Consider the following 24,707-nt stretch of genomic DNA (forward strand, 5'->3'; position numbering starts at 1 on the left):
CACAGAGGCACAACAGCAACCAAACCTAGAATCAACCAACAAAGAACCAACAAGCAACCAAACTCATCCAGCCACTAAATCATCTCTAAACAGCCCTTAATCAGCCCTTACACATGCCATTAGTACCCCATTATCCTAACCAAGGTTTAGGGAGCACTTACTAGGAATCCTAAGCAAAGCCAAGCCAAGAAAGCAGCTGCTTCGGCGGACGGACGGGAGGCTCGGCAGCGGCGCTGGTTACAGGCGGGCCACGGCTGGGACGAGCACGGGGTGGTGGTGACGGTGAGGGGCGGCGCTGGTCTCGGCTAGGGGTGGTGGTGACCGAAAATGAGAAGGAAGGAGGGAGAAAGAGAGAGTGGTGGCGGTGGTGAGCAGTAGCGGCGTTCGGCGGTGGTTCTGGTGTGTCTCTGGTAGCTGAACGGTGGTTGAAGTGGCTGAGTTGGTCCGGCAAGGTGGAAGGGGAGAGGGTCGGCCGAAGATGGTGAGAGCAAGGGAGGGAGAGAATGAAGGAGAGAGGGAGACAATGATGATTGATCATTTACTAACCCCACTAATTCACAAAACCCCAATAGGAACCCCACTATCATCCAAGGGTCTAGAATCCTTCTCCTTCCCCAAGCCAAGATTTAATGGCTCTTAAATTTCCTCTGACTAATTACCCAAAAATACAAATAGCAAGAAAATAAATAAGCAAGGAGAGGAGGGGCACAATGGTCCAATAAGTTCGGCCATTGGAGGGAAAATACTAAAGTCCAAGTTGCCCTTTAATGTCTCAAATGAATTCAAATATCCTCGGGGGTAAAATGGTCTTTTCCAATACCCAGTCCAAATTACACTTTTCCGATAATTCCGAACGATCTAATAGTTGGCCACGCTTGATGAGACGACGTTTGATAAATTTTCGTGGAATCTTGAAAGTTCGACATCCCATTCCAGATTCTAATTCATGGCCAAAACTAATCAATCGCGACTTTAGTATATTTCAAACTAACGAGCGGCTTTTAGAAGTTACGCGTATCAACCAGTGGCCGATTCGATATCGAGCCACATCTAAGCTTACTTGAGCCATGACGACCTCGGTTGTCATGTAATTGCAAGGGTCAATCACTAGTTCCAATTGACGCGATCGTTTAGATTAGGTTTAGGATCGTTCAAAATTCATACAATGGTCAAGCGGAATCACCCACGATCCAATTATATACAACATTTGCGAATTGTTCCATAACCATCCTTGAATCGGCCTATAATGGCCCAAAATATCTCCTCGTCAATCCTTATGGTCGAAGTATCGATCCATGGCCAAGTTCTTAGGTCCACGTAATTGATTCCTAGCTAGCCATTTCCTAACGGTTAGTCTTCTCAAGAGTGATCAATTCCGAGTAAGATTTAACTAAAAGTGCATCGAAGATATATATTCATTTCATAAATCCTGAAATGTGTCGAATTTCAGAATGTTACAGACACGATTTTATTTGCAAAAGAGGATTGATTAGAGATTAAATGTTGGAAAGAATTCAAGGGAGGATGGAGATGTGGTGGATTCGAATTTGTCAAAAGGAGGCTTAGGTTTGATGGGTGAAAATGTCAAAGATAAACCGGCGTGGGTACGCATCAAGCGATATGTCTCCCTCTTTTATGGTATATATAAAGCTAGCTATACAGATCCACATGATGATGATGGTGAAGAAAACGCTTTTGGCAATGTCACAAGACTAGCAAGAGAACTGACCGATTTTGGCGTGGAAGACGGTGTGTGCGCATTAGAGTTTATATAGTAGAGGCTCTAAATATGGAATGGGGTCGGTAGGTGACCCAAATGGTACATGAATTTTAACTTAATGTGCAATGTGGTCCCTGAACCTTAGCTCAATATGTAATGTCGCTCATGAACTTTTAATTTGTTGAATATGGTCTATGGATTTTTGGTAGATATTCAATTTAGTTCGTGGACTCAACATTGAATATTTTCATATACTCCATTGTCTATATTAAACATGTACCAAAATTTCATGTACAGCCATTTGGATTAAGCTACAGGTATATGGGCGGTGGATTCAAGGAGAGGGCCAGGACAAAATAGGGTTTAGGGTTTAGACAACTACCACGGAGGTAGAGGGAACTCTCTAGACTATAGAGGTTCAAGATAAATTTTTTTCTTGATATATGTTTCCATGACATCTATTTCGAAGAAAGCGGTGTACCGTTGGATACCGGACTGGTTGATTGGGAGGCTGTGTTTGCAAATGTGGCTCTAAAGAAAGCAAGTCCTAATTACCATGTGCTCATAGAGATTTCTTGCATTCATTCCCCTGATGAGCTTTTGGAGGTGATAAAGGCCTACAAGCTTTGCTACAAGCATTCCTTGGAAGAAGATGTCCCCACACATACCACCGGCAACATCCAATAGGTACGTTATAAAGCGAGCACAAAACTTAGTACTAATAGGTTACCCATTATGGAATTCAAATTCGCCTTTACTAGGTCTAGATGAGAAAATGACAAGGTAGTTATTGTTAATGTACCACCGAGAAATTATCTAATACTTTTATGCTTTTACTTGCGATTTGGAATGTGAATTCAAAGATTATCTAATGTTGGCTCTCGTTATGCAGCTCTTGGTTGGTTTAGTGAGTGTGTATAGGTACGAAGGAGAAGAGATCAATGTGAGGTTGGCGAACTGGGAGGCTGATGTTCTTCACACTGCCATAAAAAGATGAGGCCTTTAACAATGAAGAGGCCGTAAGAATCTTGAGCCCAGGAGCAAGGCTTAGCTCAGGGCCATTTTCAACCGCTACCGAGATGACCAGGGCAGTCCATCACTAAGGTACCGAATATGTTCGTTCATATATGACTTATGTAGCAACTTTCCTAATAATTCTTTTGCAAAAGACCCGCCAATTCATGTTACTACTTAAATTACTGTCAATTGTGTTTGTGTTTCTGGTGGGTTTCGAATTTGATTTCTCTCACATTGTCTGGTTTCAGAATATACTGGCTGAAACATCCCGATGACTTCTTGGTGGCAGTGCGCACGGCGGTTCGGTGCCTGAATGATCCCAAAAAGTACTTTGAAGAGGTTAGAGCAAATTGTGTTACATTGCATATTTGCAATGTAGTATTAATAAGGTAGATTAACCAATTATGTCAAGCACGGGTCTTGTGCAATGCAATCAAGAGGGCTGGGATGGATGAGGATGCACTGATTCACGTGATCGTGACTAGGGCGCAGAAGGAACTGAAGGAGATCAAGGAGGAGTATTACAAGAAAAGCAGTGTGTCGCTTGACCAAGCAGTGGCCAGGGACACCTCAAGGAATTGCAAGGCCTTCTTGCTCATCACTCTCCTGGGCAAGGAAGAGTGATCAACCTAACTATTTTCCCATATCGCATATTGATCTTTTCATCCTATGAACTTATTAACTATTATGAGCTTTGTACGATTTCGTCCGGGACTTTTTATGTCGACAATGCTTGTTACTTGGCATGTCTCAACTATCTCTATATGTGACATTTGTCTTTGCACAAGCACTTCTTCCATAGAAAGCACTCCTTTATCGATCAATCACTTGGATGGAACTACGTCAAATGAGATATGGGTGTTACACCAAAAGTGTCGAATACCATGAGAATCACGACTCTTGTCGCTCTGCAACGTTTGGCTTTCATCTTCTTTTGCACAAAACATTCGAACAACCATCCACAGAACAGATAGTAGTAGCTGCAAAGTCGACAACTTTGGTTAGCCTCCGATCAATGTCCGACCATATAGTTCTGCAGAGAGTGGAAGATAGAGGACAAAGATTGTGGTTCTTGAGGTTTTGATGTGGTTTGAGCTATAACATGAATGTGTCCCTTGCTTATGCATTGCTAGCAAGGGGGATTTCCTTGGTGCTACTGCTGGCTGTGAATAAACATTCTTAAGCAATGTGGATTTGAGAAGCTCCAATAAAGCCAGAAAAGCCAATACCCAAACAAGAAAATGTTGTAAATTAAGTTGGATCGCAATCGATCGTTGCGGAATTCTAATTGTCAGAATCGCGCAAGATCTTGCCCTTTATTCTCTTTGCAAAAAAAAAAAACATAAATAGCATAACAAAAAAAAGAACGATACACTAGAAGTTTTTACGTGGAAAACCCAATATAAGAAAAACCACAGGACGCTGATCCAAGAACTGCTCCACTATAATCAAATGATTACAATTAACACCCTAACGGTGTTTCTCTTACAATAAATTCTCACAATTGTCACAAAACATATCTTCACTTGATGAACTCTCAAGATCTCTTGTGTTTACGCATATTGTTGAAGACTCTTGTGATTTATCTAGAATATTTTCAGGTGCGCACCGAAACCTCCACCCAAGCCCTTCTATTTATAGCGGTAGATCTCCATTCAAGTTAAGAATCCTTCCTAATTGATTGAAAATCACCTCCCAATTAGAAATCTCCCCGATTTATTGGAATTTTTGGGCAATCATTAGAATTGATTCCATCATAGTATTCTTTTTAAATATGGAAAATGCCACAAAAAACCCCAAACTATACCACTTGTGACAAATTTACCCTAAACTTTTTTTTGTGACACAAAAAACCCAAAACTATGCCACTTGTGACACATTTACCTCACAATACTTTGGCCCAAGGGCATTTTCGTCTTTTTCCTTTTTCTGTTTTTTTTTCCTTTCTTCTGTTTTTCCTCTGCCAGCCATGGCGGAGGAAAGTTGGCGAAGGCGATCCTTGCCGGCGTTGGGGTTGGGCGAGGGCTGCCCTCGCCCGACGCCGGCGAGGGACTCGGGCAAGGGTCACCCTTGCCAGATTCGGCGAGGGCAGCCCTCGCCAGATTCGGCGAGGGCAGCCCTCGCCAGAGTAGGGCGAGGGCGACTCTTGCTCGACATTGGCGAGGGTTGCCCTCGCCAGATCCGACGAGGGTAGCCCTTGCCCAACCCCAGCGTCAGCAAGGGCCGCCCTCGCCGGCTTCCCTCCGCCGGCCATGGCGGAGGGAAGAGAGAATAAAGGAAAAAAAACAGAAAAAGGAAAAAGACGAAAATGCCCTTGGGCCAAAGTATTGTGGGGTAAATGTGTCACAAGTGGCATAGTTTGGAGTTTTTTGTGTTACAAAAAAAGTTCAGGGTAAATTTGTCACAAGTGACATAGTTTGGGGTTTTTGATGATATTTTCCCTTTTAAATAAGACTTCTTATTTAGATTTTTTCCTTATCTGCGTTTTACCATAATAGGACTCATTCCTATTAGGTATTCTTGATGAGCAATTTTCGAGATATTTCAAATCGATTCCCAAACATGTCGGGATGCTCCCAACAAAAAATGAAGAAGATGGATTGATCTTCTAAACGATGGTAAATCAAGGAGGCGATGATGACTCTTAAATTATTGTTCTCTCGTATTACATAGTTAATTGTTTGAGATTATTTTTGTAATTTTTTTATTATTAAATAGTGTCTTGAGTTTAATTTTTTTTTTGGGGGTGAGAAATCGATGTTATTTCAAATTTTTTGTCTCATTAATTTGCTCCTCGAAAAAGTCATCCTCTTGAGAAAATATGTTAAAAAACTATTCTTTTGTCTTACGGTCAGGTCAGGCAATGCCTCGGACTAATCTTGCACAAACCTCGATCGGAGAACTTTGTTATTACTTTCATGTAACATCAAGCTTTCCAAATTAAGAAGAATTCGACTTCTCTTTTTTCACAAACAATGACAATTGGATTCATTGAGCTAAGAGAAGCTTGGTATTACTGTATCTAGTAGGGGTGTGCAACCGGACCGGGTTTACCCGGAAACCGGACCGGCCCACCCGAAAAACAGGTCCGGGTACCGGTTCTTGTTAGAACCGGTTCGGGAACCGGTTCTTGTTAGAACCGGTTCGGGAACCGGTTCCATTTTTTTGGAACCGGTTAGAACCGGTCCGGTTTTCGGTTTCAAGTAAAAACCGAACCGGACCGGTTTTAGAACCGATTTTTAAGATAATGTAAAAAAAAAAACCCTAAATGAATATCACATTGCCCTACCTCTCTTCTCTCTTCGCCGCTCCCCTGTATCACTTCTCTCTTCGCCGCTCCTCTGTCTCAGTTCTCTCTTCGCCGCAAGATCACGTTCGCTTCCCCCGTCCGGCTCTCACCAGCATCCCTTCACTCCATCCACACAACGCCATCGCCAGACCCCACTCCCCTCCTCTCCAGCCAATTTCGCTGCACCCCCGCCCAAACCCATCACCCGCCAGCCACTACCCCCCGCCGCCGCCGCCGCCGCCGCTCGCCGCCGCCGCCTTGGCGCGGTCCGGGTTCGGCTCCCTTGATCTTCGCCCGGCCGCCGATCGTTGGTCCGGCTTCCCCCCGCGTCCCCGCCGATTCCCGATCCGAGCGGGCCGGGGCTTGCCGGCCGTTTCTTCTGCCCGGGACCAACGCTCTGCCCCTCTCGCGGAGCCGGAGCCGCCGCCGCCGTTGGTCTTTCGCCCAATCTGCTTTGGCTCGTTGCCGCGAGGAGCTGTCCCGAGCCGTCGCTGGGTGGCCGCGCCGAATTGCCGAGAGCTTTGCCGAACTGTTGCTGAGTAACCGTTGCTCTTCGCCCCCGCCGCCTGCCGCCACAGCTTTTGAGCATTTTTTTTGTCACGATCAGGTAAAGTGGAGCTCGGGTTTTGAAGCGATTTTCTTGAATTGGAGTTTGGAAATGATTGATCTTTAGATTTGGCGTGTGCCCTTTTTGATCGTAGTCTCAATCACGTGAAGCAATGCATGCTTGGTGCAATCGATATTGATCAAAATTAGTTGGTGTTTGGAGTTGAGGGGATTATTCTTGATTAGGATTCTGGAAATTTTTGATAAGGAGAGAAAGTGATGTCATTTCAAGTTTCAACTGTCTGTCGATTCTCTTCAGGCGCGCGCACTTGTCCCGAGTAAGATGATATACGATTGTTCATCCCTTCTCTTCTTGCTTCGCATCTCGGCCTCTTGTTCCAATTGTTGTTGTCTCTCACTGCTTGATTGATCCGGCTGCCTCTATATGCCCTTCGCTTCTCTTTCCATCTCTCGCACATCACCTGTTCGACTGAATTACCCCTGGCAATGAACTACGCCCTGAAAAAAATGAAACCAGAAAAAAGGAAAAAAAAAAACAGGTTCTCGGGTAGACCCTGAAACGGATCGGAAAAACAGGGTCGGTTCCAAAACAGGGTCCAAGTAAAACAGGGTCGGTTTCAGGTTCTATAAATTGGGAACCGATTATAACAGGGTTGGTTTCAGGTTCCAGGTCTGGACCCAACCCACCCTGGAACCGATCACCTCTAGTATCTAGTGATGATCCCACAAAAAATCTTCGACTTTTTCCTATATGACTTTTTTCTCCCTCTCATCAATATTCGAAACTTGTCCCAACAACTCAAAGATATCTCCCATTAGACTTTTTCCTGTTCACGTATGTTGCTACGCCAGAACTTTAATTGCCATTATGGATGGAGCTGTGACGGGATATAAGTGTCTCGTAGGTCAAAACTTAAGATTTTATTTTGGGTTAATACCACGAAAAACCTCAAATTAGTATATCTATGATAATTTTACCTCGAACTAATTTTTTGATCACTAAAAACTCTAAACTGGTACACCTATGACAAATTTACTCCGAACTATTTTTTTGACCACCAAAAATCCCACAATGGTACACTTGTGTTAATTTTATCCCGAACTAATTTTTTTACCATAAAAAATCCCAAATCGGTATACCTGTGACAATTTTAGTCCAAACTAATTTTTTGTCCACTAAAAACCCTAAACTGATACATTTGTGACAAATTTACCTTCCGTTAGTGTCTATTAAATTGGATTAATATCACGAAAAGTCACAAATTGATAAACTTATGACAAACAGAGGGGTAAAACGCCAAACTGGTACACCCGTCAACTATCTCGTGTTATCAAACTCGGCAATTTGATAGTAAAATGTAACGTAAACTAACAGAGGGTAAATTTGTCACAGGTGTGCCAGTTTTGGATTTTTGGTCGTAAAAAAATTAATTCGGGGTAAAATTGTCATATGTGTATCAGTTTAGGGTTTTTCGTGATCAAAAAATTAGTTCAGGATAAAATTATCACAGGTGTACTAGTTTGAGGTTTTTTGTGGTCAAAAGAATAATTTAGAGTAAATTTATCATAAATGTACCAATTTAGAGTATTTCGTGATATTAACCCCTTTATTTTTATAAAATTTTCCCCGTGAAAGTGAAATTCCCACAAACGGGCGTAGAAGCGGTTGAAAAAGACAATATCAAACTACCCACTGTCCAGTAATGGCTCCCCTCCCGCCATTAACAACCGTCAATCTGCCACTCCCTATGAAACCCAAAATGGCCATGGCTTCTCATCAAATCGCCGAAAAGATCTCATCTTCCGAAGCCGTTCTTGCTCAGCGTCACTTCTTCCTCTCCGAATCCACTCGGTTCCGAATCTCCCTCTGAATCCGCGGCTCCTGTGGACCCTGTGAAGCTCGCCTTTGAGAAAGCCAGGGCGTACAGGAAGTCGCTGCAATCGAAGCCGGAGGGTGATTTTGAGGCGAGTGTGGTCGGGAGCATGCGAATAATAGTCGCGACGATTCAGCCTATACCGGTAAGATCGCAATGGCCAAGGCAAAAGAGTATGTCTTGGAAAGAGACGCTAATTCAGGTAAGTAATGTGTTGTGGGAAGCTTTTCTTTCTCTTTCTTGGTGGTTAGATTTTAGCTGATTATGACTGTGGATGATGAGATGATATGCGGAGTGGAATGGGAGGGCGATTTTGTTCCTCTTCTTGTAATATATTAGCAAAGAATGTGAATTTGAAAGATTGTTAAGCATTCAACAGAAACAGTGGGCGGATGATTCTCATCGATCTTCTTGCATTTGCTGAACGCTTGACGTTGCAGAGGGATGATGTGGGTCGCCATGTGTAAAGTTCTTGCTTTTGCAGTTTTCATGGAGCTGAGAGAGTTGGCCGTTTTGTTAAAATTAGGCTTGAAAGGTAAAAACGGAGGGAAAATTGGTAAAGCAAATTCGGAGTTAAAAACGAATGAGGGACAGTAGCTGGTGGTTTCGAGCATCGACTTTGTGGGGCTCGACTTTGCGGACAAGAAAAGGACCAGGGGACTCCCGCCTGGTTTAATCCCGGCGAGTGGCCCTTTTCCAGAAGGGGACATACCTGAGGTGGAAATCATTCTCGGGGACACCACCAAATTCGACAACGCGACGGCGGCGAATCCTGCGGTCGCGCCACCCCAAGAAGATAATTCGGATCTTTACATACCCAAAGTTTTGACTTGGGGTGTCTTCCCTAGACCAAACAACATATCCAAGACGGTAAGCTAGTTACTGAGAGAATTCTCTTTTGATATCGAAGTTGATTCTTTTTCCCCCTTCTGCTGTTGCAGTTTGTTCTTGTAAAGCTTTTGAGCAATTTGATAGCAGAACAAATATGGCTACACATGCTTATTAATTTCCCCCCAAGATAGTCATTCCTCGAAGGCAGCACTAGTTTACATTCCAATTGTCCCTACAAGTTTGGCTTGAAGCATAACAGATTTTGAGTGAAAAATGGTTTTGTTCCTGCTATTGCATGCTAATGGGATGGCACACCTACTATCTTGTCTTCGATCTGGGTATTATCATAGAAATAGGACATGAAGTTCCTATCATGTGATAAATTTCAGCATATCTTTTCAATTTCCTTAATTTTTTTATACCAAACAAATGTTATTACCCTTTCATGTTAAGCAGAATTATTGACTGTACTGAGGTGATAGACTTTGCCAGATTGGGAGACAAGTGCAACATAAGTTCTGCTGGCATTTTTAAATTTCTCCCATGAAGATGATCTTTTATCTTTTTATCATGTGAAATGTTGCTTCTCTTGTTAGGATATTTGGCCCTCTGAAATTTTCATATGCTTTGACTGGACTTGTTATCTAGTTGGTTGGTCTTTAGAAGATTGCTGTGGAAACTTACACAACAAAGTGAAGGTGGGGTGGGGGGTTGGTTTGTCTTTTTGAGCATATGATTATGAGCTAGTCTGGCGTTTATATGTTAAGCTAGATGAACGTTTGAGGAACGGTTTAAGAAGAACCTCTGTTTTTTGTACATACAGATGAGAAAACTTATATATCATGGATATGCAATTTTCTGTGCTATCTCTCTGGCGTCTTCCAATGAATCAAATGTCAGGCTAAGCTTTTTTTGTTGTTATTTTTATTGTTCAGTTTGGAGGTGGAAGGACCATTTGTCCAGGGGATTTGCTGGAAACAGCTGAAGATAGGGCTGCTAAAGATGCACGTACTAGAGAACTTGTTGCTGCTTACAAGAGAAAAATGGGCTTAAATATAGATGCAAAGTTGAACTCTGAGTGTGAGAAGGTACCTACCTAGTTAAATTATGTGGGATATGGGGTATAACTGATACTTTTGTAGGATGGACTTAGCCCTTTGTCCTATTGTTTTTCTTTCTTTGCCTTTTGTAGAGATTTACGAGACAATTTTTACTGTAGATTTAAAGTCATTGAATTGTTCGCTGTTGAAGGCTTTGAAGGATGGTGACTCTCTGATGGATGTTGGAAAACTTAAGGAAGCTTTACCATTTTATGAAGAGATCATGAATAAGCTGCCAATTGAGGTAACCCTGCTTTTTGTTTGTGGGCTAATTATTACTTGTGCTTCATTGCAATGGTTGTTTGCCCATTATGTTTTGTTTCATAGTTTGATCTCCTAATTATATGTATGTGCAGAGTGAACTTCATGGATTAGCTGCATTGCAGTGGTCCATTTGCCAGGATTCACTTTCCAGGTAATTACATGTTTTCATAAGTTAACTCCTAATAATAACAATCTTAATGAAGCTCAGGCAGGGTAATATTAGGATCTCTCGGAATTAGAGTTGCTTCTGTGACTCCGTTCTTGCATCCCCTCTCCACTGCCATACTAGGCCTAGAGGCTTTGCATTCCTTTTCTGTCCCATGCTTGAAAATAACGATGTGCTGGACATGATTGGCAGACCAAATGAGGCTCGTATGATGTACGAGAAGCTTCAATCTCATCCAAATGCTAAAGTCAACAAGAGAGCCATGCAATTCATGTTCAGCTTCCAGGTAATTGTAGATGTGATGTCAAAGAAGTTGTAAAGTACGTCACAGTAAATATGTAGGCCATTTCTAGCTAAAGAGCATCTAAAATGATGGTTGTGATGCCAATACTCTTCAGGCCATGGAGATGATGAAGGTAAGAATCTCAAAGCTCTCTGCAGAGAGCATAGGCTACCAAAACTACTTCGAGGCCTTTATTGAAGACAAAAGCAACTATCCTCTTGACAAGGATGAAGAACCCGAAGAAGGTGCACTTTCTCAAGCCTTTCCGTACATTGTCTTTCTTCTGTCACCCATTTTTGTTGTGCTATTTATTGCTGTCCAAAGAGGATCATAGTCCATGAAGATATATGGCTACCCTTTTGTTTCTCTTTTCCCCTTTTCTTGTTTTGGAATTCCAATGTAGATTAATCATCCAAGTTGTTATTTCCACCTGGGTTACTGTTCTCACCAACCTCTCTGGAGTTATATATAAAGAATTGGGAAGCACTTCTTGCTGAGAAATTTGTCTGTCACAGTAGTATTTAAGACGATAAACAGTGGTACCTTTTCCCATGGATGCTTAAAGTTACATGAAGATTCTGAGACAGTGCAACCACGTGATGAGTACTCTGAAAGTTGTAGCTGATTTATCGAGTTATATACTGAGCATAATGTTCCCAGGATGCAGATTTGTGACAATCAGGAGGACGAGAAGAGGTTTGCTAACGGAAGAAGTATATAAATAGACTAATGGTCCACTCCATCCTTTTCAGGCTTACGCTATTTTTTACAAGAAAAAGGCCGACAATCAATAATTTACTGATGTCTGGCTGCTGGTAATGAATAACATATCACAAGACCTCTGACTGAGAACAAAACTGATTGGTTTTCTAATCTAGTCAAAATCGATCAGCAGCCCAACATGCACGCACTTCTGTTTATTCCTAACATTTTCAGGCACATACTTGCATTCCCCCTCGGAAGTTAGGAAGCAAATCGACTCGCGTAGAGTTACAGGGGGCTTCTTAAGTGCTGCGACAAAACGGACAATCCTATAGAAAAGCACTTACGATTTTTACGTAGCATTTCGCAAGCACCCATAGGGAGAAGCGAGTGAAAGCTGATACAATGACCAAAATTGTAAGTTTTGCTAATCAAGAAATTATTCTAATTTCATTACCAATTCTAACTCATGAATCTTTCTAAGTCAATATGTGGCAGATTGAAATATCGCAAGCCAAAACACCCGTTGTATCCACAATTAGGAGTAGCACATCACAACATAGTCTACTAGAGCAAGCCCGAGTCTGATGGGGACCTATTGGAGATGAGGCGTGTGACAGCAGGTTTGCACGAATAAATGGTATTGGCGGCAGCCGAAATCGCCTAGTTGAACACGTATTAAACAGATGTCACACTTTGAACAGCAAATAATATAACTGATGTATCGCTTTCAAGAGAGTATCCTCTTTCCATCCTGCTCTTATTCCTTAATTAAAATTGAACCGGCACCCATATTTCCAAGAGCATCTGAAGGGAAATATCCATTTCTTATTATGCGGCCAACTGCATTTACTGCAGGCCGCTCGTGCATTCATACTAACCCTCATCGTGTGATTTGACTTTGACACCATCCCAACCCGCAAAACATCGACCACGAAGGCAAACTCATCATCAATAGGTTGCTACTGGAAGCAGATCCAGTTCACATTGGACGAAGCTAACAAAAACCTGACCTCTGACCTGAACTTTTGGAAGCAACTAAACTCACTCCTAGTGGAAACGATCTCCAACGAGTGATGAACTTTTTGCAAAGCCCGTCAGGTCGTTATCTGGTTTTGCGTAGATGTTTATTGCATGTGCATGAAAATGTGCAACACAAGATAGACAAGGAACATGACATGGGTAACAGACAGCTAGCAGCATCTGGAGTATCAGCAACTCTACGTATGTTGACGTCAAGAAACATAGTACCCTGTTCATTGTTTTTTTATTCTTTAAGGTAGATAATACCCTCCTCCTCCATAAAAACCATATACATATTTGATGTACATCCATAGGTATTGGATCCTAAACATCCAACTCACGCCTCGGTCCTTCAAACACATTCCCTCTCTCTCTCTCTTTCGCTCGCTTTATACTGAACCACACCTCTCTTTCTTGTGAGTATACAAAGAAAGCCTTCGGTTTCATCCATCCAAAGCATTTTGCTTCTCCAATATGGAGCTCCACATTCCCACACAACTCGCAATCTTTTCTATTTCCATCATACTTTTGACTTGCTTTTCTTCTTTTTCTTGTTCGTCCTCATCATCGTTGTCACTGTCGAACTTGCACCCGTTGGTGGTTGACTCAGCGCTCCAGCATCTCAACTACACCGCCATATCCGAGTTCCGGTTGCTGAACAGAAGGCGAATTCTCAAGTGCAGCAACCCGAACCCGTATCTCCAAATCAATGTCAGTGGCGACACTGCCATCGGGAATGAGGAGTATCTCACGGTTAACGTAACTGGGGTCCTGGTTCCAGCAGACTCCGATTGGGTTGCCATGATTTCTCCATTGGATGCCGAGTACGAATCATCCTGATCTCTAGTTCTTTGAAACATATCAGTACGCGTGAATGGTTACTCATTCAAGTTCCTTCTTCTCCTTGTGTTTTCTTTTGGGTTGCAGCGTCTCGGATTGTCCACTGAACAAGGCTCTGTATGTAGAGACCGGTGATCTCAGTGATCTTCCTCTTCTATGCCACTATCCTGTCAAGGTAATTTATCTACCCTTGTATCATACCTCGTTGATGGCTTATCTCTCTACCTTCTTCTTGATGAATGATAGTAATAGAAACATAAAATAGCGAGGGGCTCTAGAGAAAATAGTGGAATCAACAGGGGTCGAATAGAAAAGCAATTGAAAAAGAAATCACATGGCATATGCCTAACTCCTTTTGCCAAGACTTGGTTCAGCACTCATGATCCACCAACAAAGTCACGTCATGGAGTCCATAGCGTTCACGTAGCAATGTCATATTTCATTTGGTTGGGGACATGTCCAGTTACAACAAAACAAATATACATATAAAATCTATTTAATATATACAAACACCAATCCAACCTCAAGCATTAATGGTTGTAGTTGCTTTTAAGGTTTGAAATATTCTCGTCAAGTCTTCATCCACCGAAAGAAGCGGAGAAAAAATAGGAGTTCCGTTTTATTTTTATTTTTCCTTTTGTCAAAGTGTCTCTTTTTTGGGTTCAAAAGAGAGAATCAAAAGAGTCTTTTGTTCTGTAATCTGCTAAAGTTTCAATCAATAAAGTCGATTCGGTTCTGGTTCAGATGTTTTGCAAAGTTCTTTATCGAATTCTTTTATCATTGTTATTTTCATTTATCAAATAAGTAATTGACTTATAAAACTGTCCTTCAGTAATTGAGGTAACCTTTTTACGGAATTTAAGTATGTACTTTTTCCATTGCCCATGAAAAAACTAAACTTTGTTGAATACAGGAAAATAATGAAGATACTTCTCGTAGTTGGTTTTCTATTAGTCAAATGGAGACATTCTATATGTAACTTTAATTGGAGTAATGCTAGATATTGCCACGTGGATGCCGGCCGGCGCCACGTCAGCCGGCCTGCGGCCACGTCAGCGCTGGCTAGCCAAAAGGACTGAATTGGCTGGTTTGTAAAAGGTTTAGGACTGAATTGGCCAAATTGAAAGGTTTAGGACTGAATTGGCACAAATGCAATAGGTTGAGGACTTTTTTGGTAATTTTCCCGGTCGCGGTACCATGCCTGCAGGACACACTGCGGCTGAGCGTGGGATACTCTTTACATAAAACACTAGAAAGCAATGCAGATTGTGAATGGTAATCAAACATGCTTTAATCTGCAGATGACGATTACATGGGTTAGTGGAGACAAGGAACCCCAAGAGGTGCAATATGGAGATGGGAAATCACAAACTTCCGAAGTTAGTACATTCTCACAAGATGATATGTGCAGTGAGTTAACCTCAAACCCTTCCTTGAAAAATCTGTAAATGCACTAGGACTTCCTTGTCACGCAAAACAATCGAAGGCCTCATTAAAACTCATTCTTCATTGAATATAGTTTTGTTGGTCTATTTTTCGACAGGTAATGTGCTACCTAGTCCTGCCAAAGATTTCGGTTGGCATGACCCCGGTTACATTCATTCAGCCGTGATGACGGGACTGCAGCCTTCTACCTCTTATTCTTACAAATACGGAAGGTAGAATCTTTTGACTGGAACGTATTGTTTATGAGACTGATCGGTTTCAGATCAGCTTGAGGTATTCTTGCTGAGCATAGTTCAATATCTATGGCACCTACTTGATGCAGGGTCATCGAATCTGCAGTGAATGTGAATGAATTGATATGCAATGGACTTGTTCCTTACAATAATTGTCTATGAATTCACAGCATTAGGTAGATGAGGGAGCACCAACAAATACTTCTATGTGCCTTAGTCCTTAAAGATGTACTATAGCTGCATGTCTGATCGAGAGAGGATCAGGTACACGGCTTTCAATAGAAAGGAGCATCCTGTTATCATGACATTGGAGCAATATATTCTATGACACTGCTAATGAGTTTCTACAAATAGATGGAGTGATCTATTTTTCTCCGGCATCAATTAGATGATTGGAAATTGAATTGATGAGAAACTTTTATACTATTTGTGGGCTCATCTGATTTATTTTGGTCATGCTTTTATGACGTCCAGTGATTCAGCTGGTTGGAGTGAACGAGTTCAGTTCAGGACACCGCCGGCAGGAGGATCAAATGAACTCAAATTTCTTGCATTTGGGGATATGGGAAAAGCCCCTCTGGATGATTCAGTCGAGCACTACATTCAGGTAAACATGCATTCCATAGAATGAAAAATCGTGTTTCTTAAAGCAACACTCAAAAGATGCTATCCAAACTGGATATACACTGGCTCCGTTCGTTTGGCGGAAAATATTCTCCCGGAAAATATTCTCCGGGTTTTCCGGTGTTCGGGGGGCGGAAAACGTTTTCCGTGGGAAAATATTTTCCTTCCCCTCACAAAATAGCTAAGTCTACGGAAAATGACTTCCGCTTCTTCAAAAGGGGAAATCATTTTCCGAACTTCTTCTTCTTCTTCACTAAGGTCGCCGACCGCCGGCGGTCGCCGGTCGCCGGCCGCCCGGCCGCCGCCGCCCGGTCGCCGCCGGCCGCCGCCGCCGCCGGCCGCCGGCCGCCGCCCGCCGCCGCCGACGCCCGGGTCGCCGCCCGGCCGCCGCCCGGCCGCCGGTCGCCGCCGGCCGCCGCCCGCCGCCAACCGCCTGCCGCCAGCGAAGCGGCCCGGACGTTAGCCGTCGGTCGCCGCCGCCGCCGATCGCCGGCCGCCCGCGCCACCGGTCGCCGCCGGGCGTCGGACGTTAGCCGTCGTTCGCCGGCGCCCGCCGCCGGGCGTCGGACGTTAGCCGTCGGTCGCGGCCGCCGCCGCCGCCCCGATCGCCGGCCCGTCGCCAACGCCGCCGCCGCGCGCCGATCGCTACCCGCCGCCCGTCGGTCGCCAAACGCCGCCGCCTAAGCGCCGGGCCGCCAGGCCATACTCGGCCGGCCCGCCCGCCGCCCGCCGCCGCCGGCGCCGCCGCCGCCGCGCCGCCGCCGCCGGCCCACCGCCGCCCGGACACCCGGCCCGCCGCCGCCGGACGCCCGGCCCGCCGGAGCCGCCGGCAGCCGGGGCCATTCCATCCCTCCAAGACGCCGGACGCCTTGGCCCGGCACCCGCCGGACGCCCGGCCGCGTGCCGCCCGAGGCCGAGCCCGGCAGCCACTCCCGGACAGCCCAGACTGCCGCAGAAGCCCGCCCGCCGAGACGCCCGGCCGCCTGTCGCGCGGCCGCCGGTAGCCGGACGCCGGCTGGCCGGCCGGTCGCAGGACGCCGGCCGCCGGCGAAAAATATTTTCCGAAACTTTTACATATTGGTCGCCGAACACCGAAAAAATTATGTTCCGGGAAAATATTTTCCAAAAGGAGAATATTTTCCGCCAAACGAACGGAGCCTAAGAGGAAAGTGTATCCTTTAAATGCTGATAAAAGGGACAAAATATGCCACAATTTGGGTGGAGTATCATCTTGAAAACCGGCTCTCCAGGAAACATTATTAGCACGTCACATTCATCTGAATTAACTGAAGTGGCACAAACTAAGCTGTTTGTAAGAATTTAAATTCCTGATTATGAAGGTATCCTAAAATGCGACTTTATATGATTCTATAGCCAGGATCAGTCTCGGTGGCAAAGGCAGTGTTGGATGATGTAGACTCGGGCAATGTGGACGCCATCTTCCATATCGGAGACATAAGCTATGCCACAGGCTTCTTAGTGGAGTGGGATTTCTTCCTCTACCTCATCAACCCTTTCGCCTCCCGAGTTTCCTACATGACTGCAATTGGGAACCACGAAAGGTAACTATCTCAGGTTGGTATGCGTCTCTTCCTGCGCATTATAGAAGACTCAATAAACAGCTGAACCAACATACTTAGTAGCATGAGTCGAAGATGATGTCTAATTTTCTTTTACATGAAGAGATTATGGGGGCTCACGATCCGTGTACTGGACTCCAGACTCTGGTGGGGAATGTAGCATTGCTTATGAGACATACTTCCCTATGCCAACCCCAGCGAAGGACAAGCCATGGTATTCCATAGAACAAGCCAGAGTTCATTTCACTGTGATTTCAACTGAACACGACTGGTCCGAGAATTCAGAGCAGGTAAGGCAATCGAGTTGAACCATTTAGGTATCACATTTTCATGTCAATGAGCTGTCATTTTTATGTCATGGGTGTCGCGACCTAAAATTTATCAGGCTAATGGATTGTTAAGACTAAGCCTAACTCGGGCCCTCCCAAGCCCTACCAATTCGCAACTTAGGGTTTAAGTTTTTAACATGCAAAAGTTTTATGCTCGGAGTCGCCACTAATCAATTTATGGTAGGTTGATTAGAAACCTAAATAAAACATAGGGAGATATGTTTTATTCCTACGAACCAGAGATTCTAAGCCCGGGGACTTGATTACGCTAGATCTGGTCTAACGCCCTTTCGGTACCTTTTCTTTTCAAAAATATTTTGGCAAGCAATTTGGATCCATTTCAACTTAGTTACTAACATGTGAGGTGTTCATGCGAGTGCGCAAACCACCAATTTAACACTCAGAAAGCATTAAATAAATTGCAAGTTTGGAAGAATTACTTACCTGGAAGTAATGTAAGCATCTGCATTGTTAGCTAGAAAATCACATTGACACCCTAATATGATTTCTAATTAACAAACAATTCACTCAATTTCTTTTTTGGATTTTCACTTATTTAAATGAAATCTAGCCTATATGCAATGACATGCGAAAATGACATGCGATTAATGCAACCTAGCATGCAAACTATATGTCGTGTGACGACGTGACCTATTTCTAATGACAGGACGAATGATTATTTTTGGTATTTTCTCAATTTAAATTCGGAATAATAAAAATGTCTAAATTAACATGCAAACTATGATGACTTAATCTACCCTAGCATGATTTCTTTTTAGGATTTTTGTTAAAATTCGAAATAATAAAATAACCTGAATAATCTATTAAGATTAGAATATTACTTAATTTAAACTAGGAAATAGATCATCTCAAGTCCTAATTTAAATTAAATAACTACTTTATCTTCTAGATATATTTAGGATTCCTAGACATGCAAAAACTCTAATTCAAATCTAATTAATATTTTTTGAATTTTCTGTTTATTTGAAAAAGGAAAGCAATTAAATAAACAAGGATAGCAACCACATTCAAAACGTCCACGCGATCCGCCATATTTGTTTCAAACTCGGATTAGGCACAAAAATCAAACTATCGGTCATATCTATAGGGTTATAGATATCGACGGAAAGCCGATTATTCAAATTTGGAAAGCGGATAAAAATCATTATCGTACCCAAGTGGTTATGAATAGGATAATAATTTTCCGTATCGCCGCGTATCGAACCTTAGAGATAAGGTCGGATAGTCGTCCAGATACGTTGCTAAATTAGGAATGATTCCTAATTTTAGGTGTTTTCGAATATTGCGGATATCGCAAAATTATCCTAAGATATATAGCTATCCACCAAAGAATATCCACGAAATATTCAAACACCGAAAACTTAGGAAATTAAATATTTCAGAAAATATTCGGATAATGATCTTACCTAATTTGCGGATATCTTCTAAATTCGAACCCGGTTTTGGATTGAGGCTTGCGGATCGCAGAACGCGTTGTGGCCAACGACGGCGGACCGGCGGTGACAACGGCGGCGGTTCGACGGGGAGCGGCTCAGCTCGTGGTGGTGGTGTGTCGGACAAGCACGTCGGGGATGCGCGAACTTCACCACGTTGGTATGGCTTCACGGATCACCAATGTCGCCATCCTCCTCCCGTGAAGAAGTGCATGCGATGATGATGCCAGATGTGTCATCCAGAGAGCACACTTGTGCATGCGATAGCTTTTTGCATGAATCTTGGTGGATGTCAGAAAGAAAAAATGTGAATTGGACCAACACTTGACTTTTCTGGACTTGGTGGTGACTGGGAACCCACTAATGCTTCACTGCAGAGACACCACCGAGAATCAGTTAGAGGGTACAGCAACGTTATCGTCGATGGAAGCAAGGACGGCAGTTCACGGCCACAGGCCTGGCCGGGAGCAGAGGGCGCGGCAACGGACAGCAAGAGGAGCTACGGCAAGGGCAGCAGCAGCACGGGCGGTGACTCGACGATCAGCAAGGCGACCACAAAAGGGTGCAGGGACTTGATGAAATCGCTCGGGAGTGCTGTGGCTTCAGAATTGCTGGTGTTCGCAGGATGAGCTGGACGTGTCGTGGACGACCAGCAACGATGGCAGGAGGAAACCTGGAACGGAGGGACTGATTCCTGTGCGACGTTGGAGCTGTTCTTCGCATTGATCTCTCAGTTTTTCTTTTCTTTTCTTTTTCGTTGAATGAGTAGTGGAGAGACGCAATCAACAGGTAGCGTCTCTGTGGCTTCTGCAAAGGGAGAGATATTTTTATGGTTTGTGCACCACCTATTGTGGCAGTGAAGGACCTTGCTTTTGTCGAACTTGTCTGCAAGTGGATGTTTGACAATTTGGTCAAACTGCGCTCGCCAGTATGAATACAAGCATCACCACTTCATCCATCTTCAATCTCCGAGGGTGCTACCACCTCTCTCAGCTTTCGCTCACGATTTCTCTCTTGAAGCTGTGTCTCTCTCTCTCTCACTTTGCTCTTACTCTCGCTCTCTCTAGGAATTCTGATCTCTGAAAATTATGAGAGCCCCCTAAAATCCTGACCTAATGATGTATATATAACACTAATCTAGGTCAATTAGATGGGCTCTCTAGTCCTAATGGGCTTAGGCTTGGGCTTAGATTTTAATTTAATTTAAATGGGCTGAATTAATTAAGGATAATGGGCTGAATTAAGCTCAAATTAAAACAACCGAGCCCGTTTGACTTGTAATTCCCGGCCCTTGCCTTCCGAGCGAGCCGAGTCCCATTCGATGAAATTTAAGCTCGTTCGTCACTGCCGGTCCGATGCAAAATGCAATTAATCTAAAATGAATTTAAACTATATGTTATGCAACCTAAATATTTTTGTTTAGGGGTTAAAAATTTAATCCCTAATTTTCTATTCAAATTACGACTAAATGGTCGCTAAAATTTAGGTGTCAACAATGGGCATGTCATGTTGTCAGTATCAATGGATGAAAGGGGACATGGCTTCAGTTGACCGATCTAAAACTCCTTGGTTAGTTTTCATGGGGTAAGTACATTTGCTGCTCAGTGATCGTGAGTATCACCAATTGATTTTGCATATTCTCAAACTAAAAAAATCTCAAGACAACAGAGATAAAGTGTAACGGTTGCCTCTTGTAGGCACAGGCCGATGTACACTTCTGGTTCCGGACGAGGTGCTGACCAAAGCTTTCGTGATGCTGTAGAGCCGTTGCTATTGGACAACAAGGCAACCTTCTACTTCTTACTTTGGTTCTCATGTTGAATAATTCGTTGATCTGTTAAAAATTTGTACTCATCGAGCATTTGATATCACAGGTTGATCTAGTTCTGTTCGGTCATGTCCATAACTATGAAAGAACATGCTCGGTTTACCAAAATCAGTGTAAAGCCATGCCAAAGAAAGATCAAAGCGGGGTTGATACTTATGATCATAGCAATTATAGCGCACCTGTGCAAGTGGTTATTGGTATGGCTGGGTTCAGTCTGGACGACTTCCTAGATGAGGTCAGAGTCTGTTCTCCCTCACACCCGTTGTAGATAGTAAACCAATAAAGCTTTTTGTAATCCAACATGGTGTGGAAGTACCTACACTTACTGTTGCTCAAAGAGCTGGTCAAGAAGCTCCAGCAGAAAATGTTACTGCTAATGCTCCTGCAGCACCAAATGTAGAGGAAACACGAAGAAGAAGAGCAGCACATACTGTTAAAGCTAAACATCTTCTATACTGTTCTTTATCCATGACTGAGTATAACAAAATTTGCACATCTGCCACAACTAAAAAAATCTTGGATCTACTAGAACTCACATATGAAGGAACTGAAAGAGTAAAGGAGACGAAGTTAAACATCCTCCTTGGACAGTACGAGCTCTTCAAGATGAAATCAGACGAAACAGCAGCATAAATGTTCAACATGTTCACAAATATAATGAACGGTCTTGCACATCAAGGAAAAGTATTCACTAATGGAGAAAAGATGAATAAAACTACTGAGAACTTTACCAAAAGAATGGAACAATGTGAAGACCTCAGTTCGAGAAACAACAAGGATTCAATCAATCACGTTGGAAGAACTAATCGGCACATTCACTTCCTATGAAGTAGAACAACAAATCAAATAAGGTAGCTCAAAAGATAAGAAAGTTATAGCATTTAGAGCTAACAACAATGATTCAGGTGATCAATTGTCATCAGAAGATGAGGATGAAGACATGGCACTGTTTACTCGAAGGTTTAACAACCTCATGAAAAAGGGAGAAAAATTCCAAGGCAAACGACAAATGAAGTTCCTCGAGGAAGAGGAAAGAAGAACCCACAAGAGCAAGGAAGAACTCAAAGGTAAAGATCTTGTCTGTTATGAATGTAGAAAAATAGGTTACATAAAACCAGACTGCCCATTGCTCAAAAAGAAGAAAGGAAAGTATGAGAAGAAGAAGAAAGTGCTGAACGCTGAAACATGGAGTGACTCAGAATGCGAAACCAGCGACGAAGAAGAGGCAAATCTCTGTCTGATGGCCGACTTAGATCATGAAGAAGAAAATGAGGTAATTCAGCTTGAACTATCATATAAAGAAATGCAGGATTTTTTTAAAGGAAATGCTTGATGAACACAAAAAGGCTTTAAAAAGAATTTCTATTTTGAAAAAGGAAGTATTTGATCTTACCACAGAAAAACTTGCTTGCAAGATTGCATTTGATAACTTGAAAAAGGACTATGACCTGCAAGAAAAGGAAGTTAAACTTTCTCAAGTTAAGAATGACTCTCTCAAGGAAGAGATTTCAAAAATCAATAGCAAGTTTTCTCTCGGTTCAAAAACCTTGAAGTGCATTATCTCGATTCAGATTCCTCACTACAATAAATATGATTTAGGACATGAGGAAAATAAAGATGAGAATAATCCTTTTCCAAAATTCAGAAAAAATTGGCTAAACGACCTCCTGCACATTTTTATAAGAGTCATTATGCAAAACACTTCACTACATCCTCTGGTAAGCAATTTCCTGATTGCTCAATCTGCAATGAATATGGTCATTTCAAGCTAAAATGTCCAAACCAGCAGATGAAGCCCAAAAAGGATCACAGAAAATTAAATTATACTTCTAAATCTAACACCAAAGGACCCAAGTTTAAGTGGGTACCAAAGAAAAAGATGGGCATCTCTCTCAATGCAGGTAGTATTGAAGAAAAACAAGTGGTACTTGGACAGCAGATACTCATGACACATGAGAGGAGATAGTTCCAAAGTTATAAGTCTCGTCACCAAAGACGGAGGCATTGTCACTTTTGGAGGAAAAGATAAAGGACGAATCATCGGTAAAGGAAACATCATGTTGGGAAATCTGATCATTGAAGATGTTTCACTAGTTAAAGGACTAAGTCACAATCTTGAAAGTATAAGTCAACTTTGTGACAAATGATACAAAGTCAGCTTTGAGGAAGATAAATGTATCGGTATAAGTCAGGATAGATCTCAATCAGTCACAGGTAAAAGGTATGGCAACATCTACTTACTAAATGTGAATTTTGATGATGTTCAATGTCTAATGTCTATTAAAGATGAATGTGATCTATGGCACAAAAAATTGGGACACATCAACGCTAAACAAATCTCTAAGATCTCATCAAAAGATCTAGTACGTGGTTTTCCAAAAATCAACTTTAGCAAAAGTAATTCATGCAATGCCTGTACTCTGGGAAAGCAGGTAAGATCGTCTCTTAAATCAAGAAATACAATTACTACTGACCAATCTTTGCAGCTCATGCACATAGATTTATTTGGACCTTTAAGGACCATGAGACCAGGAGGAAGAAGTTACTGTTTGGTGGTTATTGATGATTACTCAAGATTTACCTGGGTAATGTTTCTATCTCATGAGAATGAAGCATTTCATTCATTTGAGAAATTTGCTCAAAAAATCCAGAATGAAAAATGATACAACATCTCAACAATCAGAACATACCAGGGAGGAGAATTTGAAAATCAAATGTTTGCTGATTATTACGATGAGAATAAAATAGAACACAATTTCTCCGCAGCATACACCCCTTAACAAAATGGAGTTGCTGAAAGGAGAGATCGTTCTGTACAAAAAATAGCCAGAACCATGATGATTGAAAGCAGTACACCTACATATGTCTGGGCTGAAGTAGTTGCTACCGCCTATTACACATTGAATAGGGTACTACTAAGACCATTGATGGAAAAGACTCCCTACGAAGTTATCAAAGGAAGAAAACCCAATATATCATATTTCCATGTATTTGGTTGTAAGTGTTTCATTCTTAAAAATAAGAATGATAACATTGAGAAATTTGATGCTTGTGCAAGTGAAGCTATTTTTCTGGGATACTCAACTATTAGTAAAACTTATCGTGTGTTCAATAAAGATTTACAGGTAGTTGAAGAATCCATAAATGTGAAGTTCAAGGATGATCAGAAGGGGATACAAGCAAATGATTGTGATGAAGTCATGCTCTTGCCTTCTCCTATCTATCATCAACAACAGCATCAAAATGCTGATGTTTTAGAACAGAAAACAATTCCCAAAGACTAGAGATGCAAAACTCAGCATCTCAAAGAACAAATCATTGGAAGCATAAATAAAGGAATCGAGACCAGATCCTTACTAAAAAATCTGATGACTTCCTTGGCTCTCATATTCCAACAAGAACCTAAAATGATCGAAGAAGCTATCTCTGACGAAAGTTGGATAGAGGCCATGCAAGAAGAATTGTATCAATTCAAACAAAATGAGGTTTGGGAATTAGTGCAAAGACCCTCAGAACATCCAGTTATCGGAACAAAGT

At 42.6% G+C, this 24,707-nt stretch overlaps 1 protein-coding gene and 1 pseudogene across 1 annotated transcript; both read left to right on the forward strand.

The window, feature by feature from the left end:
• The first annotated feature begins 1,571 nt into the window (after positions 1-1,571).
• Positions 1,572-3,361, forward strand: LOC115661599 (annexin-like protein RJ4). The gene is made up of 5 exons (XM_056313384.1): positions 1,572-1,749; positions 2,190-2,326; positions 2,613-2,668; positions 2,986-3,076; positions 3,131-3,361. Exons 1-5 carry the CDS (start codon positions 1,572-1,574, stop codon positions 3,359-3,361), a joined length of 693 nt encoding a protein of 230 aa, XP_056169359.1.
• A 4,984-nt stretch (positions 3,362-8,345) lies between these two features.
• On the forward strand, positions 8,346-11,706 carry LOC115661597 (uncharacterized; annotated as a pseudogene).
• Positions 11,707-24,707: the final 13,001 nt, after the last annotated feature.

The sequence above is a fragment of the Syzygium oleosum genome, unplaced genomic scaffold (assembly GCF_021117445.2).
Source record: "Syzygium oleosum isolate NSW1041296 unplaced genomic scaffold, Sole_v2.1 Sole_v2.07, whole genome shotgun sequence".
In the NCBI taxonomy this organism is placed as follows: domain Eukaryota; kingdom Viridiplantae; phylum Streptophyta; class Magnoliopsida; order Myrtales; family Myrtaceae; genus Syzygium; species Syzygium oleosum.